The sequence below is a fragment of the Lepisma saccharinum genome, chromosome 1, assembly GCF_977018435.1.
Source record: "Lepisma saccharinum chromosome 1, izLepSacc3.1, whole genome shotgun sequence".
NCBI classification, from domain to species: Eukaryota; Metazoa; Arthropoda; class Insecta; order Zygentoma; family Lepismatidae; genus Lepisma; species Lepisma saccharinum.
This window is the reverse complement of record NC_139229.1, coordinates 92,307,984-92,333,950: the sequence shown is the minus strand read 5'-3', so window position 1 is coordinate 92,333,950 and position 25,967 is coordinate 92,307,984. Positions and strand designations below refer to the sequence as shown.

The 25,967-nt window shown below is 36.5% G+C and overlaps 2 protein-coding genes across 3 annotated transcripts in view; one reads left to right on the top strand and one right to left on the bottom strand.

The window, feature by feature from the left end:
- LOC145997763 (protein FRA10AC1 homolog) overlaps positions 1-25,967 on the bottom strand; it is a 120,087-nt gene that overhangs the window by 48,143 nt on the left and 45,977 nt on the right. The gene's annotated exons all lie outside the window — the stretch shown is intronic.
- Positions 15,821-24,342, top strand: LOC145984464 (protein DPCD). 2 transcript variants are annotated; one of them, XM_083118127.1, is made up of 4 exons: positions 15,821-16,063; positions 20,618-20,826; positions 21,458-21,694; positions 24,204-24,342. In XM_083118127.1, the coding sequence occupies exons 1-4, from the start codon at positions 15,943-15,945 to the stop codon at positions 24,306-24,308; spliced, it is 672 nt and encodes a 223-aa protein (XP_082974253.1). In that variant the 5' UTR covers positions 15,821-15,942; the 3' UTR covers positions 24,309-24,342. The 2 variants fall into 2 exon arrangements, with proteins under 2 accessions (XP_082974253.1, XP_082974257.1); XM_083118131.1 differs by having other exon boundaries at positions 15,823-16,063; positions 20,624-20,826.

The following is a 25,967-nucleotide window of genomic DNA, read 5'->3' as shown; positions in this document are numbered from 1 at the left end:
CTGGTGTCAAGCACATGGGGCCGTTTACCCACCATACCCCTCCTGAATTACATTGACATTTATATTAATCGACAGATTTTGATGTTTTGCATAATATAAAATTAGTTGCAGCGTGCGGAAAACACAAATAACTGAGATATTCGATCATAAAGTATGACCAGCAAAAGCAAAAACCTGCCATTTTGGAGTGCTTCCGCCGCTTGTTATTATTAAAACCCTTTGTATGCACACTCAAATAGCAAAAGAACAAGTCGATAATAACTATTGGTACCAAACCTAACCTAACTATGTAAAATTATACTTGCTGTTGTAGAATGTCGTTTTGGGTGCTAGATTCAATTGCGCAAAACTTTCAGGCTCTTATTGGTAAAGAAACACTTTATTTCACAGTGGCACATTTTCGCGAGCTAAAATCAACTGAAAACGTTCACAAACAACAAAATATTCATATACCATGCAAAACCTTTCACATTCTATAGAGGGTGTACACAGGGTCAAGGGTGCCAAACTCCACAGTATGTGTTAACAGACGTAAATCGAAATCGAACCATGTAAAAATTACGTACGTAGCATGATGAAATCGCAATAAAACAAAAGGAACTTGGGCCCCAAAATCACTATAAATTGGGTATTTATGAAAAAATGTGGGGGTTATACGGATATATCACTGCCTCACATAACACACTCATATCAACATGTTTCAAGAAGCTTGCACTAAAATATCATTAACTATTTAATGTAAAAAAAACAGTGCATTAATTACAACCCCTCACAGAAGAGGTTTATTGAGAAATATTAATCTGGCTAGGTCTAACATTGCATTTAGACGGGTGTAGGGGTAAATTTACAGCCAAAGTAACTGTAAATTGGGCATTTGTGAAAAAATGTGGGGTTTGTGCTGATAAATCACTGCCTCGCAGTACATACCCATATTAACATGTTGCATATTGCTGGAATCTTGCACTAAACGATCATTACGCCAATGCTAAGGTTTCTCTTACAGACATTTCTTTCGTCACAGCTCCTCTTCCATTTTTCAGTATCATAATTTTATACTCTAGTTATTGCATTATTGATTCAACTGTCTTGTCTACTCACTTTCGGCGAGTTTGTATCTTGCAGTTTTCAATATAATTTTATACTCCAGTTATTGCATTATTATCATTATTGATTCAACTGTCTACTAACTTTCGGGAGTTTGTAAAAGGATTTCACCTGAAAATGATATCAATCCGACAAATTATTCACACACTTCTTTATAATTAACATATATTCAATTGATGTACAGAATAAGACAACAAACAACACGCTACGGTATCTGATCTTCATTTGTTTACATGACGATTGCGCGAGGCCCCTTAATTAGGATTTCATCATCACTTCCGGTGCTAGTCCTGTCCTATGTGGAAAAAGAAATTTCGCTTCCGATACGTCCGATGTGAATTAAAATTCACATACACTCTCAACCAGAAAAGCACATCGAACGCAGGAGAACAGTGGCGTGCCCACGCAATGCAGGAGAATCCAGTTTTGTATTGGCAATGGAACGGCAGATGAGAACGGACCAAATGGCACCATGTTTAGTGCCCTTTGTGCATAAATATAGTCTACTTAACCTATTCGACTACCCTGGGCTTGGCCCCTGGCATTAGGGGTGTGCGGTATTGGGTAGGGTGACCAGGCATACACATTCAAAAAAGAGGACAGAGCATGGCGAAAAAGGAGGACAAAGTCATAAAAAAGAGGACACCTCAAAAAATGGCAAAATATTTGCCATTACTCATAATTTAATCAATATTTTCACAAACACTTTGCTCACAGATTCTTCTCCGATGATATTTCCAATAATTTGCTCTTACCTTTAAGCAACGAAAGCAATCTACTAATCTATTAGTCCCTCTGTCCCAGGGTTGGCAAAATTTGTGTTTTTTTTAAAAAGAACAAAACAAACTGTTTTTTTTTGTTTAAAACATGTTTTTTTTGTTTTAAACATAGTTTTAAACATGAGTTAAAAAAACATGTTTTAAACATGTTTTAAACAAAACAAATTCAACCTTTTCCCAGTAAATTATACTTAAAGTCGTTAAAAAAATACAGTACAATGGCGACAAGGACAGTTGATTTACCTTTGGAGATAAGGTTTACCATACTGCAGGGAAGGGGTGTGCGGGACAGAATTTTTTGGGTCGAGACGGGAAATTCTATAAATCCCGATATTCGGGACGGGGAAAATTCTCAATTTCCCGAAAAAGTTGGAAAATTTTCGGGGCGGTATGTGTTCGAAATTTCCCAAAGCTCTTGAAATCTCGAATTCTACCCGTAATTTCCATCTTAAGTGCTTGTTTTTGCACTTCTGGTACAAAACCACAATGCAGAGAACGTCTAGAATTGACGTTTTAAAATGACCATTCGGAATTTCCAGACTACTTGGGATCCCAAAAAGTCGGGAAGTCATTTCCGGAAGTCGGCATCGGGACAGAAATTTTCTTTCCCGATCCCGGTCCCGACTTTTCTGGATCCCGCACACCTCTACTGCAGGCATAGGCGCCGACTCCATGGGGCTTGGGGGGGCTCTAGCCTCCCAATATTAACAATGTGGGGGCAGATCCCCGCAAATAATTTTGCTTAAGAGGATCTAATGTATTATTTTGCTTCTCTTGTAAAGTTTACTCTGAATTGTGCCACATGAACTTAACTTTTAATACACATTTAAAATTTCCTAGACCATCAACTTTGGGGGCTGAAACCGCTAAACCATCAACTTTGGGGAGGCTATGACCAGAGACAGCAAAACGCATGATTTATTACTAGTATATACTAAGTATGTAATTATGAGTATTGTTAAAATTTTTACTAAAGAAGAGTTTCAAAAGACGATGTGCATGAACTATGGTAGTGGATGGGACGTTCGGGCTACAAATGGCTCTCGCATGACATTCAGAACGAGATCATTGATATATTAGGGAGATCTCTTTTACGCTCCGTGGTAGCAGATATTAAAAGTCGGGAATATTTTGCTATTATGGTTGACGAAACTTGTGACATATCCATCCGTAGACAATTAATATTCTGCATTCGAACTGTGAATAAAAAAATGATATTTTTGAGGAATTCACGGGACGGGAAAAAAATTTCAATTTCCCTACTGAGTCGGGAAATGTTCAAAATTTCCCGAAGCTCTGAAAATCTCGAATTATACACGTCATTTTCACTTTAAGTGATTTCTGGATTAAAAACTAACCATTTACGGTAAGTTTCAGAAATTGACAATGCAGAAAACGTCGAGAAATAACGACATTTTCAAATGAGCATTCAGTATTTCCCGACTGCACGGGATCCCGAAAATTCGGGAAATCCGAACACTGAGGCCAAAACTTAAAAAAGGGAGAGAGTGAGTCATTCAATAATTTATTTCAGTGATCAGAGCCTCCCCAATAATTTTGACAAGTCGGCGCCCGTGTCTGCAGGGACAAAAGTTGTGGGTAATAGCCCCACTTTTTCCGCCACTACTGAAGTAGGTTAGGATTTATATTCATCTAAATTTCAAGACACTAAATATTATAGAATTACTATTCTCGTCCTGAAAAAATCACGGTGAAATATTTCCTGCTGCCTGAACAGTTTATATAGCAGAAAACAACCTGCAGTGTCATAATAGATTCTCCAGATGAATTTATCTTTCAAAGTATAAAATTATGTTACCAAAAGTAAGCATCTGCGCTTCATTCAGTTATACAGACCAATGAATCGTATCGCAAAATAAAAAAAAATCACGTCATGATCAAAATCACGCATTGTGTATTCAGATAATTAGTTTCCATTTCAAGCTTGCACCAGTCTCAAACTTACAGGACGATAGGAAACAAGCAACTGAGAGGTTTCGATTTCTGCAGTAAAGAACGGGTCTTTCTTGTCGCACAACAATTTTGCTACCTTGTGCATACATAGCTAGCCTGCCTAACATAACAACATAGGCATTTAGCCTAAAATTAAAAAGCTCTCTCCCGTGACGTCAGAACAAAAGGTTGCTCAAGTGTTGTGCGATAAGTGAGACCTGCAAAGCACGGATTAATTGACACAGATTAAAGGCAGTGTCTGCTGCCACGTTCTTTTTCTGCTGGAACCTCAAAAAAGATGCGCGTGGTAGTAGACTCGGTCTTTGTTTTATCGTGATTTCATCATGCTATGTATGCAATTACGTCTGTAACACATACTGTAAAGTTGTAGCTATTACTTTCACAAAAATGTTTTATGATTAGGTCCCTCAGCATTCTTCTAATAATAAACCTAAATGCTCTCCTCGTTAGGTTAAGTTCTATTAGCATTAAAATAATACCGTTAAATGCTTTCTAAAGAAAAAATGTTCTAAATTACCTGTGCATTCATTCCCACTAACCATAAACTTGCATTTCTCTCGTCTTAATCTGTTCTTAAGATTTGTAACATCCTCTTAGCAGACGAATTACGTGGCAGCAGCAAATTTGATGCTTATTCTTACTGCTGACACGTGCGTGGCAGCAGACTCGGCCCAGATTAAATGAAAAATAGGGTTGCCAAACAAAAAAAATATCACAGACTATAAAATATCTACCACCAAAATGTGTTTTAAACACTTGTAAAAAAAACATGTTTAAAACACATTGTTTTAAACGTTTAAAACATTTGTAAAAAAAACAAAGCCGTGTGTTTTAAACGTTTAAAACAAAGTGTTTTAAACACTTTTGTTTTAAACATGCCAACCCTGCGTCTGTCCCATAATTATTGTCCCGTATGCCAAAATGGTAACTTTTTATTTAGGTTAATTTGGATACTTGATCGGCCAGTTTATACTGATCCTTGAGTAATAACGTTGTACGATACATTCCCGTGTTTAATTTACTTCTTCTGTATATACCAATGTCACAGTTTGAATATCGTACAATTATTATGGGACAACAAACAAAAGTGTACCGGACAATAATTATGGGACAGAGGGAGTATTTAACACATGGCAATCATAACTACGAATATCTATAATTTGAAGCACAGAATTTTACTCCATTTCCAAGTCTTGGATATTAGAATGAAATATAAGAATGCAAATGTAACAAGTAAGCTTCGCTTTAACGTATTTCCAAAAAAAACTAATAAAAATTTTAGGTAGTTTAGATTGGGTCAAGAAATATGATTTTAATGCCAGGAACATTTCCAGCATTCTTTCAACAGCAGGAGAAAGTGACAGCCACCTTACACTTACCTCATATTTGTGTCTTCCATCCTATAACAGCTGGATATTTTCTTGCGAGATGATTGTTGAATTTACACTTTCGCTTCGTTATTTCATAAAAGTAAGTATTACTTAATAATCAAAATTCTCACTACACGTTTCTGTATCGCATATTATGTATAAATAGTGACGTGAAGTTTTCGTTTTAACAATAACACCGAAGAGTTTAGGAAAGCAAAATAAAGTGTTTAAAATGTATTTGGGTAGGTAAAGGAGGCAAGTTTTCGGTGTTTTGGAATCGCGAAATAACGCGAATTGTGCCATTTTTCAGAATAACACCGAATTTTACATTAACGAGAAAAACGCCGCGAAATATGCAATATAAAATGGGGATAACTCTTCTATGTTTTTTTTTTTTAAAGAAAAACTGCCTGAAGCGCTATTCTGTCATTTGTAGTCCGGCTGGCGATAGCTCGATTCAAAAGAGATTATAACGCTTCATATATTGTAGTTTGGCGCAGACATGACTGACAGTGTTTAACCTCGTCCTGAAATAGAATTCGCTCGGGGTGGGGGTCTTCCCAGAAGGAAAATTTAGTTGAAACGGGAAAATTTTCAGGGAGAAGCAGTTGTTGTGCTTCTGGGGCGATGAAGGGCGTGTATGTGTGTGTGTACACAAAACTGTATTATGAGGTCGCAGAGGGATTTTCTGACATTATTAGGGAAATGTCATGTGTATGATTGTGTTAAAAGATTTGGGTGTTATCATTCAATAAACATTTCATATTTATTGGCTGATGAGATGAAATAGTTTTCCAAACACAAGCAAATTGGTAATTTCTCACAAAGGCAACCCATAAATTTTTGTCATTAAAACTAAAATTTGTCTCAAATTTCCACAACGAAGACAATGTGAAAATCGTAAGCAAAAAAAGGAACAGTAATTTATAACACCGAATTTTGCCCTAAACCGTGAAAAATAACACCGAATTGCAGTAAAAAATAACATCGAAATTTAGGGAAAAATAAAACGAAAACTTCATGTCCCTATGTATAACTCGTAAAGGAACTGGCCGACCTCCGTGAAGCGGTTAGCACAACGCCATGGGTCCCGGGTTCGAATCCCAGCGTGGGCATGGATGTTCTTTGTGAATGCCCCTTTATCTAAATTATAATATTATCGCTCATCTTCGCGATTAGCCAAAAGTGGCAGAAAAGCGATGTAAAATAAACAAAATCATTCGATCGAAAAGGAACTGCACAGACTACATACGTTCCAGCAGTCTGGGTTGCGCTCGGAGGGCGAAGAACGAGTTAGAATAATACGAATGACTCAGTCGGGAAAGTGGTCGTGTACCGCTCCCAGATGCTAGGTGAACATTGCTCGAATACTTAACGCGCCCCAAGTGATATGATGAACGTTATGTGTTGAAGCATTCTCCATGCAGCACATTTGCTTTGGTCGATGTTATACTCTATCCAAAAAAGGAGGACATTTACCGATTTCTAAAATATCCGCCCGGACGCCGGACAGACACCTAAAAAGGAGGACATGTCCGGATAAAAGAGGACGTCTGGTCACCCTAGTATTGGGGGGAAAAATGGCAGAGTCTGCTGCAACGCACGTGTCAGCAGTAAGAGTAAGCGTCAAATTTGCTCCTGCCACGTAATTCGTCTGCTAAGAGGATGTTACAAATCTTAAGAAGAGATTGAGACGAGAGAAATGCAAGTTTATGATTAGTGGGAATGAATGTACAGGTAATTTTGAACTTTTTTCTTTAGAAAGCATTTAGCGATATTATTTTAAGGCCGAGTCTGCTGCCACGCACGTGTCAGCAGTAAGAATAAGCGTCAAATTTGCTGCTGCCACGTAATTCGTCTGCTAGGAGGATGTTACAAATCTTAAGAACAGATAAAGACGAGAGAAATGCAAGTTTATGATTAGTGGGAATGAATGTACAGGTAATTTAGAACCTTTTTCTTTAGAAAGCATTTAGCGATATTATTTTAATGCTAACAGAACTTAACCTAACTACGAGAGCATTTAGGTTTATTATTAGGCCGAGTCTGCTGCCACGCGCGTGGCAGCAGCAGGAATGAGGCTCAAATTTGCTGCTGCCACGTAATTCGTCTGCTAACCAATGACAGAGGATGTTACAAATCTTAAGAACAAATGAAGACGAGTGACCGAACCATAGACATACTACTACAAGATGTTACAGCTGCGGGTTAAAAATGGTTGACAGTATGGCGGCACTGGAAGGTCGTTTCCTTGCGACCACCGACGGCAGCACCGTCGGGAAAAGAACAGAAGACGAACGCTATGCGCAAGAACTCGCAGACTGCTCGAAATGACAAAACACTATCGTGTGCCGTACCATTCGCTTTCCGAATGGTTTTTAACTGCGTTCAGGCGATTTGCGCGTATAATAAATTATACGTGCAAATTGACTAAACGTAGTTAGAAGTGGCGGAAATTAATTATATGCAATGTTTTCGTTTAATTACAAACTTTTCGCATTAAAATTGATTTCTATCACAAAAATAAAAGTATACGAAAATTATATGGAAAACGTTCTATTACCAAAACTTCCTGAAATTGCACTCTTACTTTAAGCGGAAATATATAAATTCTTCTAAAGGAATTTTCAAAAACATTCTTCATCATACGAAAATGGCAGTCTTAAAATAGGTGACTTTTTTTTTTCTTGGGTGGAGAAATGGAATGAAATAAGTATACAAGAATTCAAAACGATTTATGTCATGCTAATCCATATTTGCAAAAATATTTTTTTCCTGCTGGTTGATCCTTCGGCTATACAGGATTGTATTGCAAGATTATACACCGATCAATAAAAAATAGTTTGTTTACCACAGATTAAAACTGAAAAAATGACTGCTTACAGCAACTACACTCAGTTTGATAATAAAAATTTGGCCGAGTCTGCTGCCACACACGTGTCAGCAGCAAGAATAAGCTTCAAATTTGCTCCTGACACGTAATTCGTCTGCTAAGAGGATGTTACAAATCTTAAGAACAGATTGAGACGAGAGAAATGCAAGTTTATGATTAGTGGGAATGAATGTACAGGTAATTTTGAACTTTTTTCTTTAGAAAGCATTTAGCGATATTATTTTAATGCTAACAGAACCTAACTTAACTACGAGAGCATTTTGGTTAATTATTAGAAGAATGCTAAGGGACATAATCGTAAAACATTTTTGTGAAAGTAATCGCTACAACTTCACAGTATGTGTTACAGACGTAATTGCATACATAGCATGACGAAATTACGATAAGACAAAGACCGAGTCTGCTGCCACGCGCATCTTTTTTGAGGTTCCAGCAGAAAAAGAACGTGGCAGCAGACACTACCATAAACAACTAAGGGCCGGTTGCACCATCGCCACTTAATCTGCTACTTTACAAAGTGCTGGATAACGACAGGCGGGAGATTTAGGCGGCGGTGGGTTGCACCAAGCATTTTTATCCTCGGCCTTGTAAGGTGGAACTTTCTCCTGCTTGCAGTACGACCTGGCAACAGAAACTGGAGAAAGTTGTGTTTTCGATTGTGTTTTGTTTGTTTATTACGTACTAATATCTGATTGTCAATTCCAAATGCATGCTTTTTCAACTGAAATATGTTTAAAAAAACTAAATATTTATTGCAATAAAATGAAACAGCTGATAGAAGTAGGTAATGCATGTGTCGTACTCTCATATAATATCAAATGTATGTTATATGATACAATATAACCCGTAATCTTTCGAAGTAGTGGGAAGCTTACAAAATTTTCAATTTATTTTTCACGTACTCCAATTAACATAATGCAAAAAAGAATATTCCTCGTCTTATCTTTCAGTAAGACATACGGTCACTTTTTTAAAAATATTAAACACTACTAAACAGTGACCAAAATTTTACGAAGTCGTAACAAATGCAAGTTACATTTATTCAATTTTTAGTGCAAGGCTGACATATCTGAGTTTGTGTAAATATATGGAATGAGAAGAGCAATCTTCTATTCTGCTCTTACTAATTTATCATTCGTTTCTGTTAATAATTTATCAATCCGTAACCCCTTCTTTAGCGAATAGCGAGTATTAGTATTATCAACGTTGACCATCTTATAGGTTTCTTCTTTATTTATATTGCAGCTTTTGTGAAAGTTGGTTAACGATGCAGATGAAAATTAAATTTTTGTATTCAAAACAAATTCGAATAGCACAAAAAAAATCGTTAATCAACGGTTCCATGTACAAGGTACATTTTGGGAATTACTATCATCTTAGCACAAAAGGAAGAATCACATAGTAATGTAAAGTACCGTAGTACTGTATGTACGCATGTTTTATTCTTATTAAGAAAAAAGAAGAAACTCCAGGCTGTATATACTTTCAGATAGGTAGTTTCGTGCAACGTTATATGCTAGTGCAATGCAAGAACGTATATATTTCTTTACAAAAAACAGTAATATTCACCAGGAAAATATACATTGTACATACGTACAAGCTGGGGTCCTTTTTAGACGAGCAGATAGGGACAGTATTAGCACCTTGGGTAATACGTGCTAAGAACACCAAACATGGCCTGCCTAACCTATCCACGTATGTATATAATAGCTTAAATAAACAAATTATAATTAGCCAAACCTATTTACATGCTATTATATGCCTACGTGGATAGGTTAGGCAGGCCAGGTTTGGTGTTGTTAGCATGTATTTCCTAAGGTGCTAATGCTGCCCCTAGCCGCTCGTCTTTTTAGGCCAGTTATTTTGAAAAATCAAATACCAGATCATGTGTATTGCATATGAATGTTAAAAAAAAAACAAAAAAAACTTGAGTGCACGTTCAGGCATGTAGATTCGTGCAAGGTTTATTACAATGGTGCATTTTTTTTGTATCTACGAAACGTAACACCATTCGGAAATTGTTCCTTGTATATACGTATCAACGCCGTAAAGATACTGCTGTACCTGTCTCTATTATTATTATTCTTTGCCAGTTTTAAAGTTAAAGTACAAAATCTCGCACAATGTAATGAAAAATATGTTACTTCGCATAAAACCAGGCGCGGCTCGTGCATTATTTACCCGGGGGTTCACTGAAGTCATGTGACATATATTCAGTTTCCTCAAAATAAACTTCCTTCGCCTAACAAAAGGATGGGGGCGGGCTTAAAAGATTTGTCCAGAATTTTTTTTATATGGGAGTATAAGGTTTTGTATTAGGGGTGTGCGAATAAATTTAGGGCTGAAACTACAATAAATTGTGCCTTTATGAAAAAAGTTGAGTTTTGTTGGAATGGACGTCCTCAAGTAGGGGCAAGTAATATATTTTTTCCTCAGGAGGAGCAAAAAACACTTCTTCAGTCTGAAGTTACTGCAACGCTTTTATAATAATTACCAAAAATTACTGTGACTGAAATTAAATTATATGCGTGTAATATATAATTTTTGGTTTACATTCAATTTCCATGGTGAGCGGCCCCCTATTCCCCTTCCGGACGTCCATGCTGACTAATCAGAACTGGTCCTACATTTGTTAAAGGGAAATGGCAACTAATGGCATGCGCATACTAGAAATCGAACCTGAGACCCTTTCATTGATACAAGATAGCTTTGTTCGAATTTGGGGCTGGTCGACCAGCACACGCTTTTTTTCAGTGGACAAGGAAGTTCGTTTACGTTAATTACGTGCATTTCTATCGGTCATTTCTTACCTGCGCGGACAGCAACGCCTACACTGCATCATGTGACATAACCTAGGTAAAGTCCATCCCTCGCTTCACTCGCAGCATCACTTAATACTTTCCAACAAGTATCCAAGCACTTCAAAAACTAACAAACTTGAGACGATTGACACCGAGCGACAGCGAGTCACGTCTTCGCGCCATTCTTTCTCTCTCGCGAACCCGAAGTGTTTCCACCTTTAAGGAAAAACCTCTGAATGCATGCACGAGCTATTTTGGTAATGTATCTCCTTTATTTTAATTCATCGCATCTAATTCCAGCTTTTATTTGTTTCCACTCATCCATCTCTGCCACAATTTTGCATTTATTCCAAGAAGTTCAGTACAAAAATGATACAAAGAGAATATTGAATATGTAATGTGTGCGCTTCAAACTTGAACCGCACATAGCAACATTGGAAGGGAGGAAGCAGCGAGATCGGAGCATCGGAGCCTTGTCCCGCGCCTTCTGCGAGAGAACGAACTGCGCATGACCGTTGGGTTGAACATAGGTTCTGCAAATCTCACCTCCCATGTATTTTGTCCTATACCCTCCTCGAGCTTCTGCTCCCGCACGAAGCTTTCACAATGGCAAGAGCTGTCCTGTGGGGGTTCAACTGAGGGTCTGTATCAGGGCGACCGAATCGCGGTTTCTTCTTCTCAGCAAAAGAGTTCACCGTATTACGGGCACAAATACATGACTTATTGTGTAGAATTTTTAGCGAAATAATGTGAAAATGTAAAGACATTGTTTATTGTTCATTCTCGAGGTGATTATCGTATATTACTGGGGGGTTCACTGATCCTGTGCGCTATAGGGCCAACCGCGCCTGCATAAAACGTTTCCTCTAAGTAGTAAATACCGAAAAAAAACTTTGGCATTTACGTCTTATGCTCTCCCATGAATATTAGGGTAGGGTTGGTTAGGTTAGGTACAAAACCAGTAGGAAATTGTTCCTTGTACATGCATGTCAACATCGTAAGGATGCTTGTTAACAGTAAACTTTTTTTTTGCCAATTTTGGAAGTTAACATACAAAATCACACATATACAATGTATACGTTTCTTAAATGATTGGTATTACGTCTTATGTACTACTAGGTAGGTTATTATTGTAAATGTGTGTGCTTGTAAAAAACACACCACCATTCGGAAATTGTTCCTTGTACGTACGTATGTATGAACTGGACGGTAAGAGTTGCTACTGCTAAATATTATACGTGCATTCTTTGCCAGTTGTTATTCGGAAACAACACATTACTTGTTTATTTGCAATGTTACATTCACACCACTGGCGACGGAAGTGACTAATAATATTACACGTGTTTTAATCTTAAAGATTACAAATTACCAGGATTGCGAAAAAGCAATTGATGCATGGTGTACATTTCGTGTATTGCGTTTGGTTGAAAAAAATTGTTACAGCACACACACATTCATTTATTTGGAACGGCATTTTAATACAATTTTGCAAGCATCAAACGCATTACTATAACCTGGTTTTATTTTCTGTACCCGCATGCACTCAAATCCTACATACGAAATTACAGTGAAACTGCTAATGCTAATATCAATAAACAACATTTTCGGAACACACACGAAAATGACCATCTAATATTCATTTCTACACATATATTTACAAACGTTGCTTTATTTATTGCCGTTCCTGGGATAATTAACAAATCCGCCTTTTTTGCTGTTATTTGGTAATGCAAAACATGCAGCAAACTTTCGCAATTTGCAACAGCTGATCGAGACTTTGCCATTTTATCAACTATAAAAGTGTAAACACAGATTATACTAGGTGCTGCACGTATCTGCTGGCTGCACAGTGTACTGCTTTTCCATGTTTACCTGGCACTTAACGCGTTAAGGGCCGGTTGCACCATCGCCACTTAATCTGCCACTTTACAAAGTGCTGGATAACGACAGGCGGGAGATTTAGGCGGCGGTGGGTTGCACCAAGCATTTTTATCCTCGGCCTTGTAAGGTGGAACTTTCTCCTGCTTGTCGTACGACCTGGCAACAGAAACTGGAGAAAGTTGTGTTTTCGATTGTGTTTTGCTTGTTTATTACGTGCTAATATCTGCTTGTCAATTCCAAATGCATGCTTTTTCAACTGAAATATGTTTAAAAAAAACTAAATATTTATTGCAATAAAATGAAACAGCTGATAGAAGTAGGTAATGCATGTGTCTTACTCTCATATAATATCAAATATATGTTATGTGATACAATATAACCCGTAATCTTTCGAAGTAGTGGGATGCTTACAAAATTTTCAATTTATTTTTCACGTACTCCAATTAACATAATGCAAAAAAAAAATATTCCTCGTCTTATCTTTCAGTAAGACATACGGTCACCTTTTTAAAAATATTAAACACTACTAAACAGTGACCAAAATTTTACGAAGTCGTAACAAATGCAAGTTACATTTATTCAATTTTTAGTGCAAGGCTGACATATCTGAGTTTGTGTAAATATACGGAATGAGAAGAGCAATCTTCTATTCTGCTCTTACTAATTTATCATTCGTTTCTGTTAATAATTTAATAATCCGTAACCCCTTCTTTAGCGAATAGCGAGTATTAGTATTATCAACGTTGACCATCTTATAGGTTTCTTCTTTATTTATAATGCAGCTTTTGTGAAAGTTGCTTAACGATGCAGATGAAAATTAAATTTTTGTATTCAAAACAAATTCGAATAGCACAAAAAAAAATCGTTAATCAACGGTTCCATGTACAAGGTACATTTTTGGAATTACTATCATCTTAGCACAAAAGGAAGAATCAAATAGTAATGTAAAGTACCGTAGTACTGTATGTACACATGTTTTATTCTTATTAAGAAAAAAGAAGAAACTCCAGGCTGTATATACTTTCAGATAGGTAGTTTCGTGCAACGTTATATGCTAGTGCAATGCAAGAACGTATATATTTCTTTACAAAAAACAGTAATATTCACCAGGAAAATATACACTATACATACGTACAAGCTGTGGTCCTTTTTAGACGAGCGGATAGGGACAGTATTAGCACCTTGGGTAATACATGCTAACAACACCAAACATGGCCTGCCTAACCTATCCACGTATGTATATAATAGCTTAAATAAACAAATTATAATTTGCCAAACCTATTTACATGCTTATTTATGCTATTATATGCCTACGTGGATAGGTTAGGCAGGCCAGGTTTGGTGTTGTTAGCATGTATTTCCCAAGGTGCTAATGATGCCCCTGGCCGCTCGTCTTTTTAGGCCAGTTATTTTGAAAAATCAAATACAAGATCATGTGTATTGCATATGAATGTTAAAAAAAAAAAAACAACAACTTGAGTGCACGTTTTATGTATCTTCAGGCATGTAGATTCGTGCAAGGTTTATTACAATGGTGCATTTTCTTTGTATCTACGAAACGTAACACCATTCGGAAATTGTTCCTTGTATATACGTATCAACGCCGTAAAGATACTGCTGTACCTGTCTCTATTATTGCCAGTTTTAAAGTTAAAGTACAAAATCTCGCACAATGTAATGAAAAATATGTTACTTCGCATAAAACGTTTCCTCTAAGTAGTAAATACCGAAAAAAACTTTGGCATTTACGTCTTATGCTGTCCCATGAATATTAGGGTAGGGTTGGTTAGGTTAGGTACAAAACCAGTAGGAAATTGTTCCTTGTACATGCATGTCAACATCGCAAGGATGCTTGTTAACAGTAAACTTTTTTTCTTTGCCAATTTTGGAAGTTAACATACAAAATCCCACATATACAATGTATACGTTTCTTAAAACATTGGTATTACGTCTTATGTACTACTAGGTATGTAGTTTCTTGCAAGGTTATTATTGTAAATGTGTGTGTTTGTAAAAAACACACCACCATTCGGAAATTGTTCCTTGTACGTACATATGTATGAACTGGACGGTAAGAGTAGCTACTGCTAAATATTATACGTGCATTATTTGCCAGTTGTTATTCGGAAACAACACATTACTTGTTTATTTGCAATGTTACATTCACACCAATGGCGACGGAAGTGACTCTAATAATATTACACGTGTTTCAATCTTAAAGATTACAAATTACCAGGATTGCGAAAAAGCAACTGATGCATGGTGTACATTTCGTGTATTGCGTTTGGTTGAAAAAAATTGGTTACAGCAAACACACATTCATTTATTTGGAACGGCATTTTAATACAATTTTGCAAGCATCAAACGCATTACTTTAACCTGGTTTTATTTTCTGTACCCTCATGCACTCAAATCCTACATACGAAATTACAGTGAAACTGCTAATGCTAATATCAATATACAACATTTTCGGAACACACACGAAAATGACCATCTAATATTCATTTCTACACATATATTTACAAACGTTGCTTTATTTATTGCCGTTCCTGGGATAATTAACAAATCCGCCTTTTTTTGCTGTTATTTGGTAATGCAAAACATGCAGCAAACTTTCGCAATTTGCAACAGCTGATCGAGACTTTGCCATTTTATCAACTATAAAAGTGTAAACACAGATTATACTAGGTGCTGCATGTATCTGTTGGCTGCACAGTGTACTGCTTTTCCATGTTTACCTGGCACTTAACGCGTTAGGCGGAGCCCCGACCGCCACTTAGGTTACACGGGACTTTAAGTGCTAGGTAACGTTAGGCGGACATTGAACAACCGCAAAACGGTGTTAAGTGGGGGATAAGACGTTAAGTGGAGATGGTGCAACCGGCCCTAAGGCGGAGCCCCGACCGCCACTTACGTTACACGGGACTTTAAGTGCTAGGTAACGTTAGGCGGACATTGAACAACCGCAAAATGGTGTTAAGTCGGGGCTGAAAGGGCTGGGCTTAAGTCATGAACAAGAAATTAGAAAAAATATATATTATTCAATTTCATTTAATTAATTTAGTTCGGGAAGTATTGGTTTCTACTAGATTAAATTATGTGATGAAAATGACAAAGTACGTATTTTAACTTTTGAAGATATGTTACGATATGGTTACTATGGCAACGAACATTCTGCTCGCTCTGTGTACTACAATATGACGACCAAAGGGTGGTTGGAGAGATTGAAAGAAGCCGAAAAAACTTGTTTAGTGCAAGAAGGTGTAGTATTTGTTGAGTGTACATTTAGTTTTCTTTAGTGAAATACCACCTCGATGCACAATCAGTTAAAGTTGATTATTGCAATATTCTTCATATTTCAAACTACATTATGATATGAGCTCAATGCAAAAATGAATATGAAAATCATGAAAAATGAGTTTATGTTTTGTAAAAATTCAATAACGACTTATTTTGGACAGTAATAATTGCAGACAGGTTCAGAATATTCGTTCTTAATGAAAAATTACAAAGAAAAATCGAAATTTAATGTTAACATCAGTAGCTTAAGCAACTAAGTGACGGCATGAAAAATTTTCCATCAATTTCTGTTTTTTAAACATATATTAAGAATGCATCGGCGTTGTTACAAATGTTATGTATTATTTTGACACTGAGTAAAACAGTAAAACTTCGATAGCGTCCCAACACCTCTCACTCGTTTATTTCGTCATTTTTAACATTCGTACTTGTCTATTCTGCATTGCGAAAGATTCTTCAAGGTGCTATTTTGCTTTTTTCACGAAAAGAAGTTCAATTTTTGACATAAAGAGTAATTATTAAACCATTGACGTTAGCCCCAAAAATTCACGATAGCCCCACGAACCATCACGAAGACGAGGTTTGTCTACAAGGTTAGGTTAGGCCTGTTAGGTTAAGTTCCATTAGCACTCATTTTGTTCAATTTAGCATATACGGACAACATCGATTTTTCTCGATGAAAGAAAAGGTAAGAGTCTAGTTTACGTCCTTTTCCTAAGGAATACGTGTCATATATCGTTGGAAAGGTTATTTTATAAGGAATTCAACAAAGTAAATCCCAAGGCGAGGAAAAGTTTCCTGGAGGAGAAAATCGAGAAAAACCTATGTTGTCCGGATATGCGTGATTGAACGTACTGAGGACAGTTTTCGATGATGAAGCACATATTTAGGGGTGAAATGAGTGCTAATGGAACCTAACCTAACCTCGTAGGTATACCTCGTTCCCGTGAATGGTTAGTGACAGAAAGTGTAAAAAGAAAAACTTACTTACTCTACGGATGCCGGAGCGCCAGGTGTCTGCTAGCACGGTTTTGTCAACAGGTAAGAAGGAGTGCGCAAGAAAGAGTAAACGGGTAACAAGGAGTGGGCAAGAAGGACGTAAACTAGACTCTAGCCAAAGAAAATACCTACACGAACTTCTAAATACTACAGAAACTCATTGCGGTAAGTAGTTTCTTGTGTAAAAATGAAGAAATCCGTTGGAACGCTATCGAATTTTTACCAGTAAAACTTCAAGGTTAGCCTTGTGGCTGTGTATAAATATTAGTATTTTTAATGCGTTCCCCCTCCAGATATTTCTCACACTATGTTTTTATTTATTTATTTAATAGAAGATTCCAAATACAGCGTTAGCCATTTTACATTGGAACGATTTTATAGGACATGAGGACAAAAATAATAACATACAAAAATGACATGTGGTTATGAGACTTACATACCTTTAGTTACCTTTCTTCTAAAGCAGTCCAGATTTTCAAAAATGTCTATTTGGACATCCCAATTTGGATATCAGAAAAATGACAAGTTTATATAAATTACAGGGTCATAAATTCATGAAATATTTTTGTATTATTCAATTAACAATATACTTCTAATTGCCATCTTGTGAGCAATTAGAGAAAAATGTTTTTAAATTCAAATTAATGTTTGCGGTAACAGTTCGTTATATCGGAGACACATTTCTTCATTTTTACAGAATAAACTACTTACGGAAATGAGTTTCTCTAAGCTTTCCATCATTCGTCTAGGTAATTTCTTTCATCGTGGAATCTATTTGACCGGGAAATCATGTCATTTTCAAGAGAAATATCTCACCGATGCACAAGTGCCCTTGTTATTAAATGTCAAGTATCCCCGAAACGGCTGGAATACTTTTATTTTCTTCTTTTTCACATTGGTACTTATGTATTCTGCATTCCTAAGGATTCTTGAAGGTGCCATTTCGTTTTTTTCACGCAAATAATCTCAATTTTCGACATAATTGAGTAATTCTTGTTTGTTCTTTTTTGCTAGCGTTACATGCAATATGGCGGAGAAATCTTGACTAGCGTTGTAGATGATCAGTGTTGCAACCTTCTTCATCGATAAATACCTACTTTTGTGTTACTGATTTAGTATTTTTTTTCCAGGTTTGAGACCCCCACGAAACATGCACGGATAGCCCCACGAACCATGCATGGCAAGATTAGGTTATGTTCGGTTAGGTTAGGCAAACATAGTTAAAATTGTCATTTTAAAAATTGTTAAAAAACATTCATAAATAGCCCCACGAACCATTCACGGATAAGCCCATGAACCATTCATGGATAGCCCCATGAACCATTCATAAATAGCCCCACAAACCATTCATAAATAGCCCCACAGTTATATGCACGTTCATTTACGTTATACTACTGTTACACAGTAGGAAAACCGCGTGTTTGGAAACACTGACTGGGTGTTACATCATCAAGCGCACACAAAATTTGGTTCATGTAGTAGAAGGACATCAATGGAACAGGTTTTGTGCATCGGAGAGACATTAATGTTGAAAAATAGATGGTTTTTCGCGAAAATTCATTCAGCGAGGGGAAAAAACACTTCCGAAACCTAAGTAGAGTATACAGAAACTCTTTTCGGTAAGTACTTTCTCCTGTAAAAATGAAGAAATACGTTTCGGGGATACTTAAATTTTACTCCATTGCTTTCGCTATGTGATGCTGCATACGTTTGATGACGTAACCCCCTGTCAGTGTTTCCAACCCCCTTCTTTTTTAAACTATGCTTGCCTAACCTAACCTTATCAGAAAGGTTCGTGGGGCTATCCATTAGCTACCCGTGCATAATGTACAATTTGCACACGTGACGAACATGATAGTAGCTATTTTTTGGTGAAGAAGGTTGGAAACACTGCATACCTACAACACTAGTCAACCTCTGCCTGCAAAAAAAGGGATAACAAAAACTACTCTTTATGTGAAAAATTGTGTTTGTTTTCGTGTAAAAAGCATAATGGCACCTTGAACTATGTTTGATTGATTGATTGATTTACTTTATTTTACTTCGCGTTTTGTGCCTCTTGGCTAATTTGCGAAGATGGGGATGAGTGATGAAATGATGAAATTGATGAATGGACATTCACAAACAACCAAGCCCGACCAGGATTCGAACCCGGGACCCTTGGCGTCGCAGCGCGATGTGCTAACCACTCGGCCGCAGGGTCGGGCCTTGAACTATGTTCTGCAATACACAATTGGTAAGTACGAACCATGCAAAACACAAAATATCCGATTTGAATGTGTCTCTGATATAATAAACTGTTACCATGTTTGCTAATATATTTTTATATAACAGTGTGATATCATTTCATTACTTTTGTATTATTCATGCCATCTTCTCATTTTATTATGGTTCTTTATTTCTTGTCATAAATTGATTTAGTTGAATACTGATATCAATTTCCTTTGTAAATATTATTATTCGCTTGTATCCACAAACTAAGGAAAAATTACCTAATGAATTGTTAAAAAAAAAAAAAAATATATTGTGTCATTTATAGGTGCAGCCTCTTGAACATTATATGTTGCAATATATACATACCGTGCGGTCAATTTAAAATTGTACCGCACTCTGCACAGTGACGAATACCTAACACAATGCATTTATTATTTGTAATGGTAACCTGATAGCTGTATAGTCACATTCCTTGGTGTGGATCGAAGAGGCAAGGAAGTTTAGAAAATGGGAAAGTGAAATGAATACGTACTCTCATGATGCTATTTCGGTGGGTACAATTTTAAATTGAAAGTACTATTTCCGTATAGTGAAGACACCTAGAAATCTTTTATTTCACACTTTTTTACATTGCTAGCGTACAATTCTGCATTGCGGAACCTTTCTTTAGGTGTAATAATGGATTTCTAACAAAAATAATGTCTATTTATTACATTTACGAGTTCTTACTGTTCTTCCTTTTCTCGGTTCTCTAACATGCAATATGGCTATAGTGTACTGGTTCATCGTGCGATGTGGCAGTGTTCTGTCGATTTGGAGTGTTTATGCAGTGTTTCAACCTTATTCACCGAAAAATACCTAATTTCGTGGCCGGATTGGAAATTATGCTAATACCTGGTTAGCCCCACAAACCGTTTCCGGAAAGGTTAGGTTCGGTTAGGTTAGGCAAACATAGTTAAAAAACTTCAGGATACATCCTAGACACGTCATCTTCTTGCGAAAACACGGTGTGGTTTGCAACACTTATTGGGGGTTACGTCATCTAAAACACGGAACATCGTGCAGAAAGCAAATGGCAGCAACAGCAATTCAATGTCTGAGAGATATTTTCCCAGAAGAAAACATGAATTGGCGTTCAAAATGATAAAAACTACATTCCCGAACCTCAACAACGCTACAGAAAATGATGTCCGTAAGTACTGTCTTCTGTAAAAAGTAAGAAACCCATCTCCACTATATGGAAGTGTTACCTAAATTGAACACACTGTGCACATAATTTCCACTTGTATGAAAATACATTAGTTGCAGGAGTGAGGAAGATTCATTACCATTTTCCTGATGGTCAAGAAATGATAGAGCATTATAATATGGCAACTGAAGTTCTGCAAAAGAGGGCATGGAAGAGAAAATCTACTCTTGGCAAAGAAGGCTCATGGGAGATTGAAGTTGGAGATCCGGAGCCAGTGGTGCAGATGCTGGACACAGTTGGCATTCAAGAAAATAGCAGCAATGTATGTACATATACCATTTATTCCATTCTTGAATTAGCCTATTTATTCCATTTTTCTTAATATGATGTGCTCCAGTTGCAATGAGGATATATTCTGCACTTGTTGATGAAAAAGTGCCTGCATCTTTATGAATTTATAATTTGAAACATTTGATGGAGGGATATAGTTTCCCTCCCCTGAAGTGTTTCATACATTGTCCTCCTCTATAGTGATCACAGATCAAGTCATAGAAATCATTACAATTGTACATGAGGAAGGAGTTTAGAAAGCTGAAAAATCAGTGTGGAACTAAGTTTGATGTTTGCAAAAGTTAATTTGTGAATCTTAATTTTCAGAAAGTATTAATGTACAAGATATTATGTTATGATGAGTAGGTAGCTCTAGTTGAAACAGTCCTTTCTTTCTAGTCACTACAGACTATTTTTTTGTTAGTATGCATTCAGGCATGTCTTATTTTCCTTACAAGATTCACTGCTGGATATTATCATTCAATTAATTGTAATTTTAATAAGGTCAAACATGTGAGGGGGAAAATGCTACACAAAATTGCAAGCAGTGGTAACATTCTACCATGTTACCTGTTTACCGCATTTTTATCTTCACCTTCTGTAAATATGTAATTTTGTTACAGCCTGTGGTGTCAATGAGAGTTACTAAGACATTATATGAGTGGAGAATACGAAATCTACCTTATCCTCTCAGCACATATTCTGTTACTGTTAATCCAATGGAGAGATGCATTGTTGTGAAGACAACAAACAAAAAGTATTTCAAGAAGATTCCAATACTAGATCTTGAACGAGTGGGACTTCTGCCGGAACAGGACAGGGTAGAATTTACTCACAAGTTTAATACCCTTATTATCAGTGTAAGTTCAAGTTATATACTGGAAATTTTACACCATTAAAATTTTTCTTTGCAGATGTTTTACTTGCATGAACCTCAAAGTTATGATTGCCTCAAGTTCTGATTGTTTAATTCTGAATTTATCATGGTTCACAGGCATTTTGCGTAGTTCGATTTCTATTATGTCTCTTAACACACAGTTCAGTCTTAGTGATTAGTTACTACGTATTTTCTGGAGAATGATTTTTTTCTTCCATGTACTCCTATATGATTCTTTGTTTGCCAACAGCCGTTTGTTTACTGTCATCTTGGGTACCGACTGCTCTATCTACTTCACGTGCATGGGGTGTGAAGGGATTATTTCGTCACTAAATGCTTTTCGTTGTTAAACACATACTTTAAACACGTAAAATCTAGTAATTCCCTTTGAGCCTTGCATGAAAATCTGTGAAAACTCCAGTCCCAGTTGACCAGAAACCAAGTACGTATGCACAAGCTACATTTCTAATCATAATTTTTCTAGTAACTAATACGTACTTAATGAAGCTTTCAATTGTGCTAATTAGTTTCTCCAAGCTTCAAACTTACTCCCACAACTGTTTCTAGTATTCTAAAGCACTTCCTAGTACTCACATAAAACTTTCAAAAAATTCTTACATTCGGAATTGTTACCTTAACATTATATCTTTAACTTCTTAGCGTGCCTTGTATATAGTGTCCAGGCATACTATCATACAAAACATCCAATGCCTAAACTGAATCTGAAGTACAGAAACTTTGAAACCCAAGAAAGGAGGTCGATCCATTCACACATCCATGCATTGAAGTTTTTTTTTTCCCCTTTGAATGCCATTGCAATAAATGTTGTTTTAGGTTGTATTCAACTACACCCACCTTTGAAGTGGAAATTATTAGGTGGAAGGATGTTCGTTTGAGCCTTGAGTATAGCTGGAGAGATTCTCCTATCTTCAGTAAGATAATTGGGTGGGGGGGTGAAATAATTCGTGAAGCTTTCCTGGCCGTGAATGACGAAGAGTTTTTCTCAGAATATCAATTGGGTGATTTCCGGGATCAATCCCTGAAGATGAGAGTGACACTAATTCTCAGAAGACTTTCCGAAAATCACATGGTTCATATCCCGAGAAAACCCATTCATCAAGGGTGGGTTTCATATATTATCCCCCTTCCCACTCTGGGCAATGACTATACCAACAAATTGGCTACTTCATGTTTTAGGGACAGGGGCATGATTTTAAGAATATTCTATAGTACCTTGTAGCAGTGTTGTGACACTTGGTTTCTGCATTGGGATATTTCAATGTTTCATATCACAGTCTATATCCAATTCTAATTGTTAATTCACTTTATGCAAATTTATTCTAATGTACTTTGCCGTGAAAGCCATATTTTAATTTAATCTCTCAACTTCTTTCTCTATCTCTCTCTCTCTTTCTCACAATCACACACACAAACAAACAAAACAACACCTTTGAGTTTTGTTTTAGTCAACTTTGCATACACATACAGGTCAATTTAGACTGCACTTACAGCTTAAAGTATGTTCTGAACCACCATGTAACGCCAATTGACATTGAAGCCAGGACCCCTTGATTACAAGGGGATGATGTTAACACTATGCCATTGCTGAGGCCCCACAGACACACACCAAGAGAGAGAGAGAGAGAGAGAGAGAGAGAGAGAGAGAGAGATTGTTATATTAAAAAGTTTGCTGCCAAATATTAATTAATTATGGACAACAAGTAATTGCATAGCTAGCTATCCTGGCACATCACTTTTCTGCCACTAAATTACAAAGATGCAAGGTGATACGATGAATTTGGAGTATGTATCACAAACATATATGGACAAAACACATCATGAGTCCTAAAGAGGATTATACTGGCTGAGAGTCCAGAGGCTCATTCATCTACAAAACGCAGTCCAGGGTGTACTACTGGAAGAGACGTTACACTCCCTGCACATTGCATCATGTCATGAAAGCACAGAGGGGGTGTACCTCCACACTCATTCTTGATCTTGGCAATAGTGGAGATGATGAGATAACCACCATGCTCCAAATTCAAATATATGCATGTTTACTTTTCACAGATCAAGGAAAATATGTAAAATCTAGGCACAATTATTAGAAAGGATATACATGAGGATTTGTAGTGCATGAAATATATTTTGCAATTGTGAAAAGTCTTGTGTTTGCATATTTTGTTATTTTACGTTGCCACTTAGGCTAATCGCAATGATGAGGTTAAGTTATGATTAGATGAAAGATAGTAAAGTTTAGAGCAATTTCAAACATTTTGCCCATTCACTCATATGAAGTATGATTTCCATTCTGAAAATATTGTGAGAGAGATAAGAGAAAGAATGTTAATTAGCAACAATAATCATAATTGTAATAAAAATAATAATAAATAGCCATTGCTATTATCACCATTGTTTATTTGGGAACTTGATTTTGGTATTTGTATTCATAAGGTTTCTCATTACAGTTTTTTATGATTTTTTTTTTACAGTACAGGAAACCACCAGAAGTGCTGAACCTAGAGAAAGCAGTCCTTGAAGAAATAAAGAAGCAGAAAGCATCAAAGGATGGCGATGTAGAATGTAATCCAAGTTGAACGATATGCTAATAAATTTGTTTCTATTTTCATATTTTTCATGTTTTCAATCAATCACCTTTTCTAGGTTAATTCTAGTCTTATACCGAGACACGACATGAAATTAAACTAAACTCAACTTTGAGGGTCAAGCAGCATTTCATTGGGTACACTCATATGCATAGTCAGCACTTCAAGTCCCATCGCCAGTGTTCCTCCAACGTTCGAGACTGGAGTCCCCTACTGAAGCTTCCAAAAAGCTCCCATATGGTGCTAAGTAGAGAACTGCATGGGACCACTTCTGCTCTCTCATACTAATTCGAGTCTCCCACACTTGAGTGTATAGAATCAAATACCATTTCGATGTGACTATAATCGCAGAAATGTATATGCAAAAATCTGCCCTGGTACTTTCAACCCATAATCATCTATTTTATTTTCATATAACAGTACGTGTTTGTAAGATAGACTAAACCACATTTTCACATGGATATGATGACTGTGTTCACTTAAGTTTCAATTTCAATTCATGATCCATAACTGAGGGCCCATTATCACAGGCAAATTATGGATATGCATGTACTTCTGGCCTTTGAGCATGTACCAATCATTTTGCCTGTTCAAGTGTTATTCGCTCGAGTGTGTGTCCGTGTGAAGTAATAGACGCTCGAGCAAAAAACAGTAACTGCAGCACACTAGTGCCAACTCAGTTCTAAATTTTTTGAGATGTCGCTGTGAATTGCATCCAGTTTGATCTCCAGTGGGACTTGATGTTCTGACAATGCATTGCCCAATGAAACACTGCTAGGCATGCCTTTACCTTCACAGGGTTGTTGGGTCACAGACTTTAACAATACATGTGTATTAGAAGTAACCTGATATGAAGTTTTTTCCGATGCTGTTTAAGAACCCTAATAAAATTTACAAACATTGAAATCAACATTCTACTGATCTAATTTGAAAAAAACTTCATCTTAGTTATTTAGTTAAAGAAAATATCACATGAATTAAACTTTTTATTCATGAAAACTATAAAGAAAATTACAGAATTTTGCACTAACTTCATTTAGGTATTTTATAAAAAAACCAAATTGGTAAAATTCTTGACAATTTTACTGATAAGGCAATATGACCATATTGGCTGATTGGCTGAAGAGTTGAGTAGTGAAGAGCAGGGTCAATTGTAACAATTTTGACAAATGATGCATTTTCTATGAAATTATTTATCTTTGCAGCATGAAAATCTGCATGGAAACATATGTTGTTATTGATATTATGCAGTCACGGTCCCGCCATATATAATATGCTAATCATAATTAATGTTTTAAAAATGTGTGACAAGTTACAATTGACCCTTGCTCGGAGGCAAATGTAACACACTACAGAGGCAAATGTAACATACTAACATTTACCAGAAATACAATTTATTTTTTTGCTGGAAATAACATGTACCCTTACACAATAATTAAGAATTAGCTAACTGTTTTTTCGTTAATAAGTAGGCTAATCGAACCATACCAGGTCCCAAACACTGTTTCTAACAAAGATATATCTGATCATTCTGACTGACAGTTATGACAAATATAAAAGCTGTCTCGTTTGGTGCATTTCTCATGTGACCAGTTGTCACAAGTTAAGCACTGCACCCATTGCTCACCAGATGCAATATTGGACCACTTC

Bases quoted from the DNA above. Each gene is read 5' to 3' on its own strand.
- LOC145984464 (XM_083118127.1), top strand. From the start codon at position 15,943: ATGTTACGATATGGTTACTATGGCAACGAACATTCTGCTCGCTCTGTG. The intron at 20,827-21,457 runs GTATGTACATAT...ATTTTGTTACAG, and splicing joins TTCAAGAAAATAGCAGCAAT to CCTGTGGTGTCAATGAGAGT. The intron at 21,695-24,203 runs GTAAGTTCAAGT...TTTTTTTTACAG, and splicing joins TTAATACCCTTATTATCAGT to TACAGGAAACCACCAGAAGT.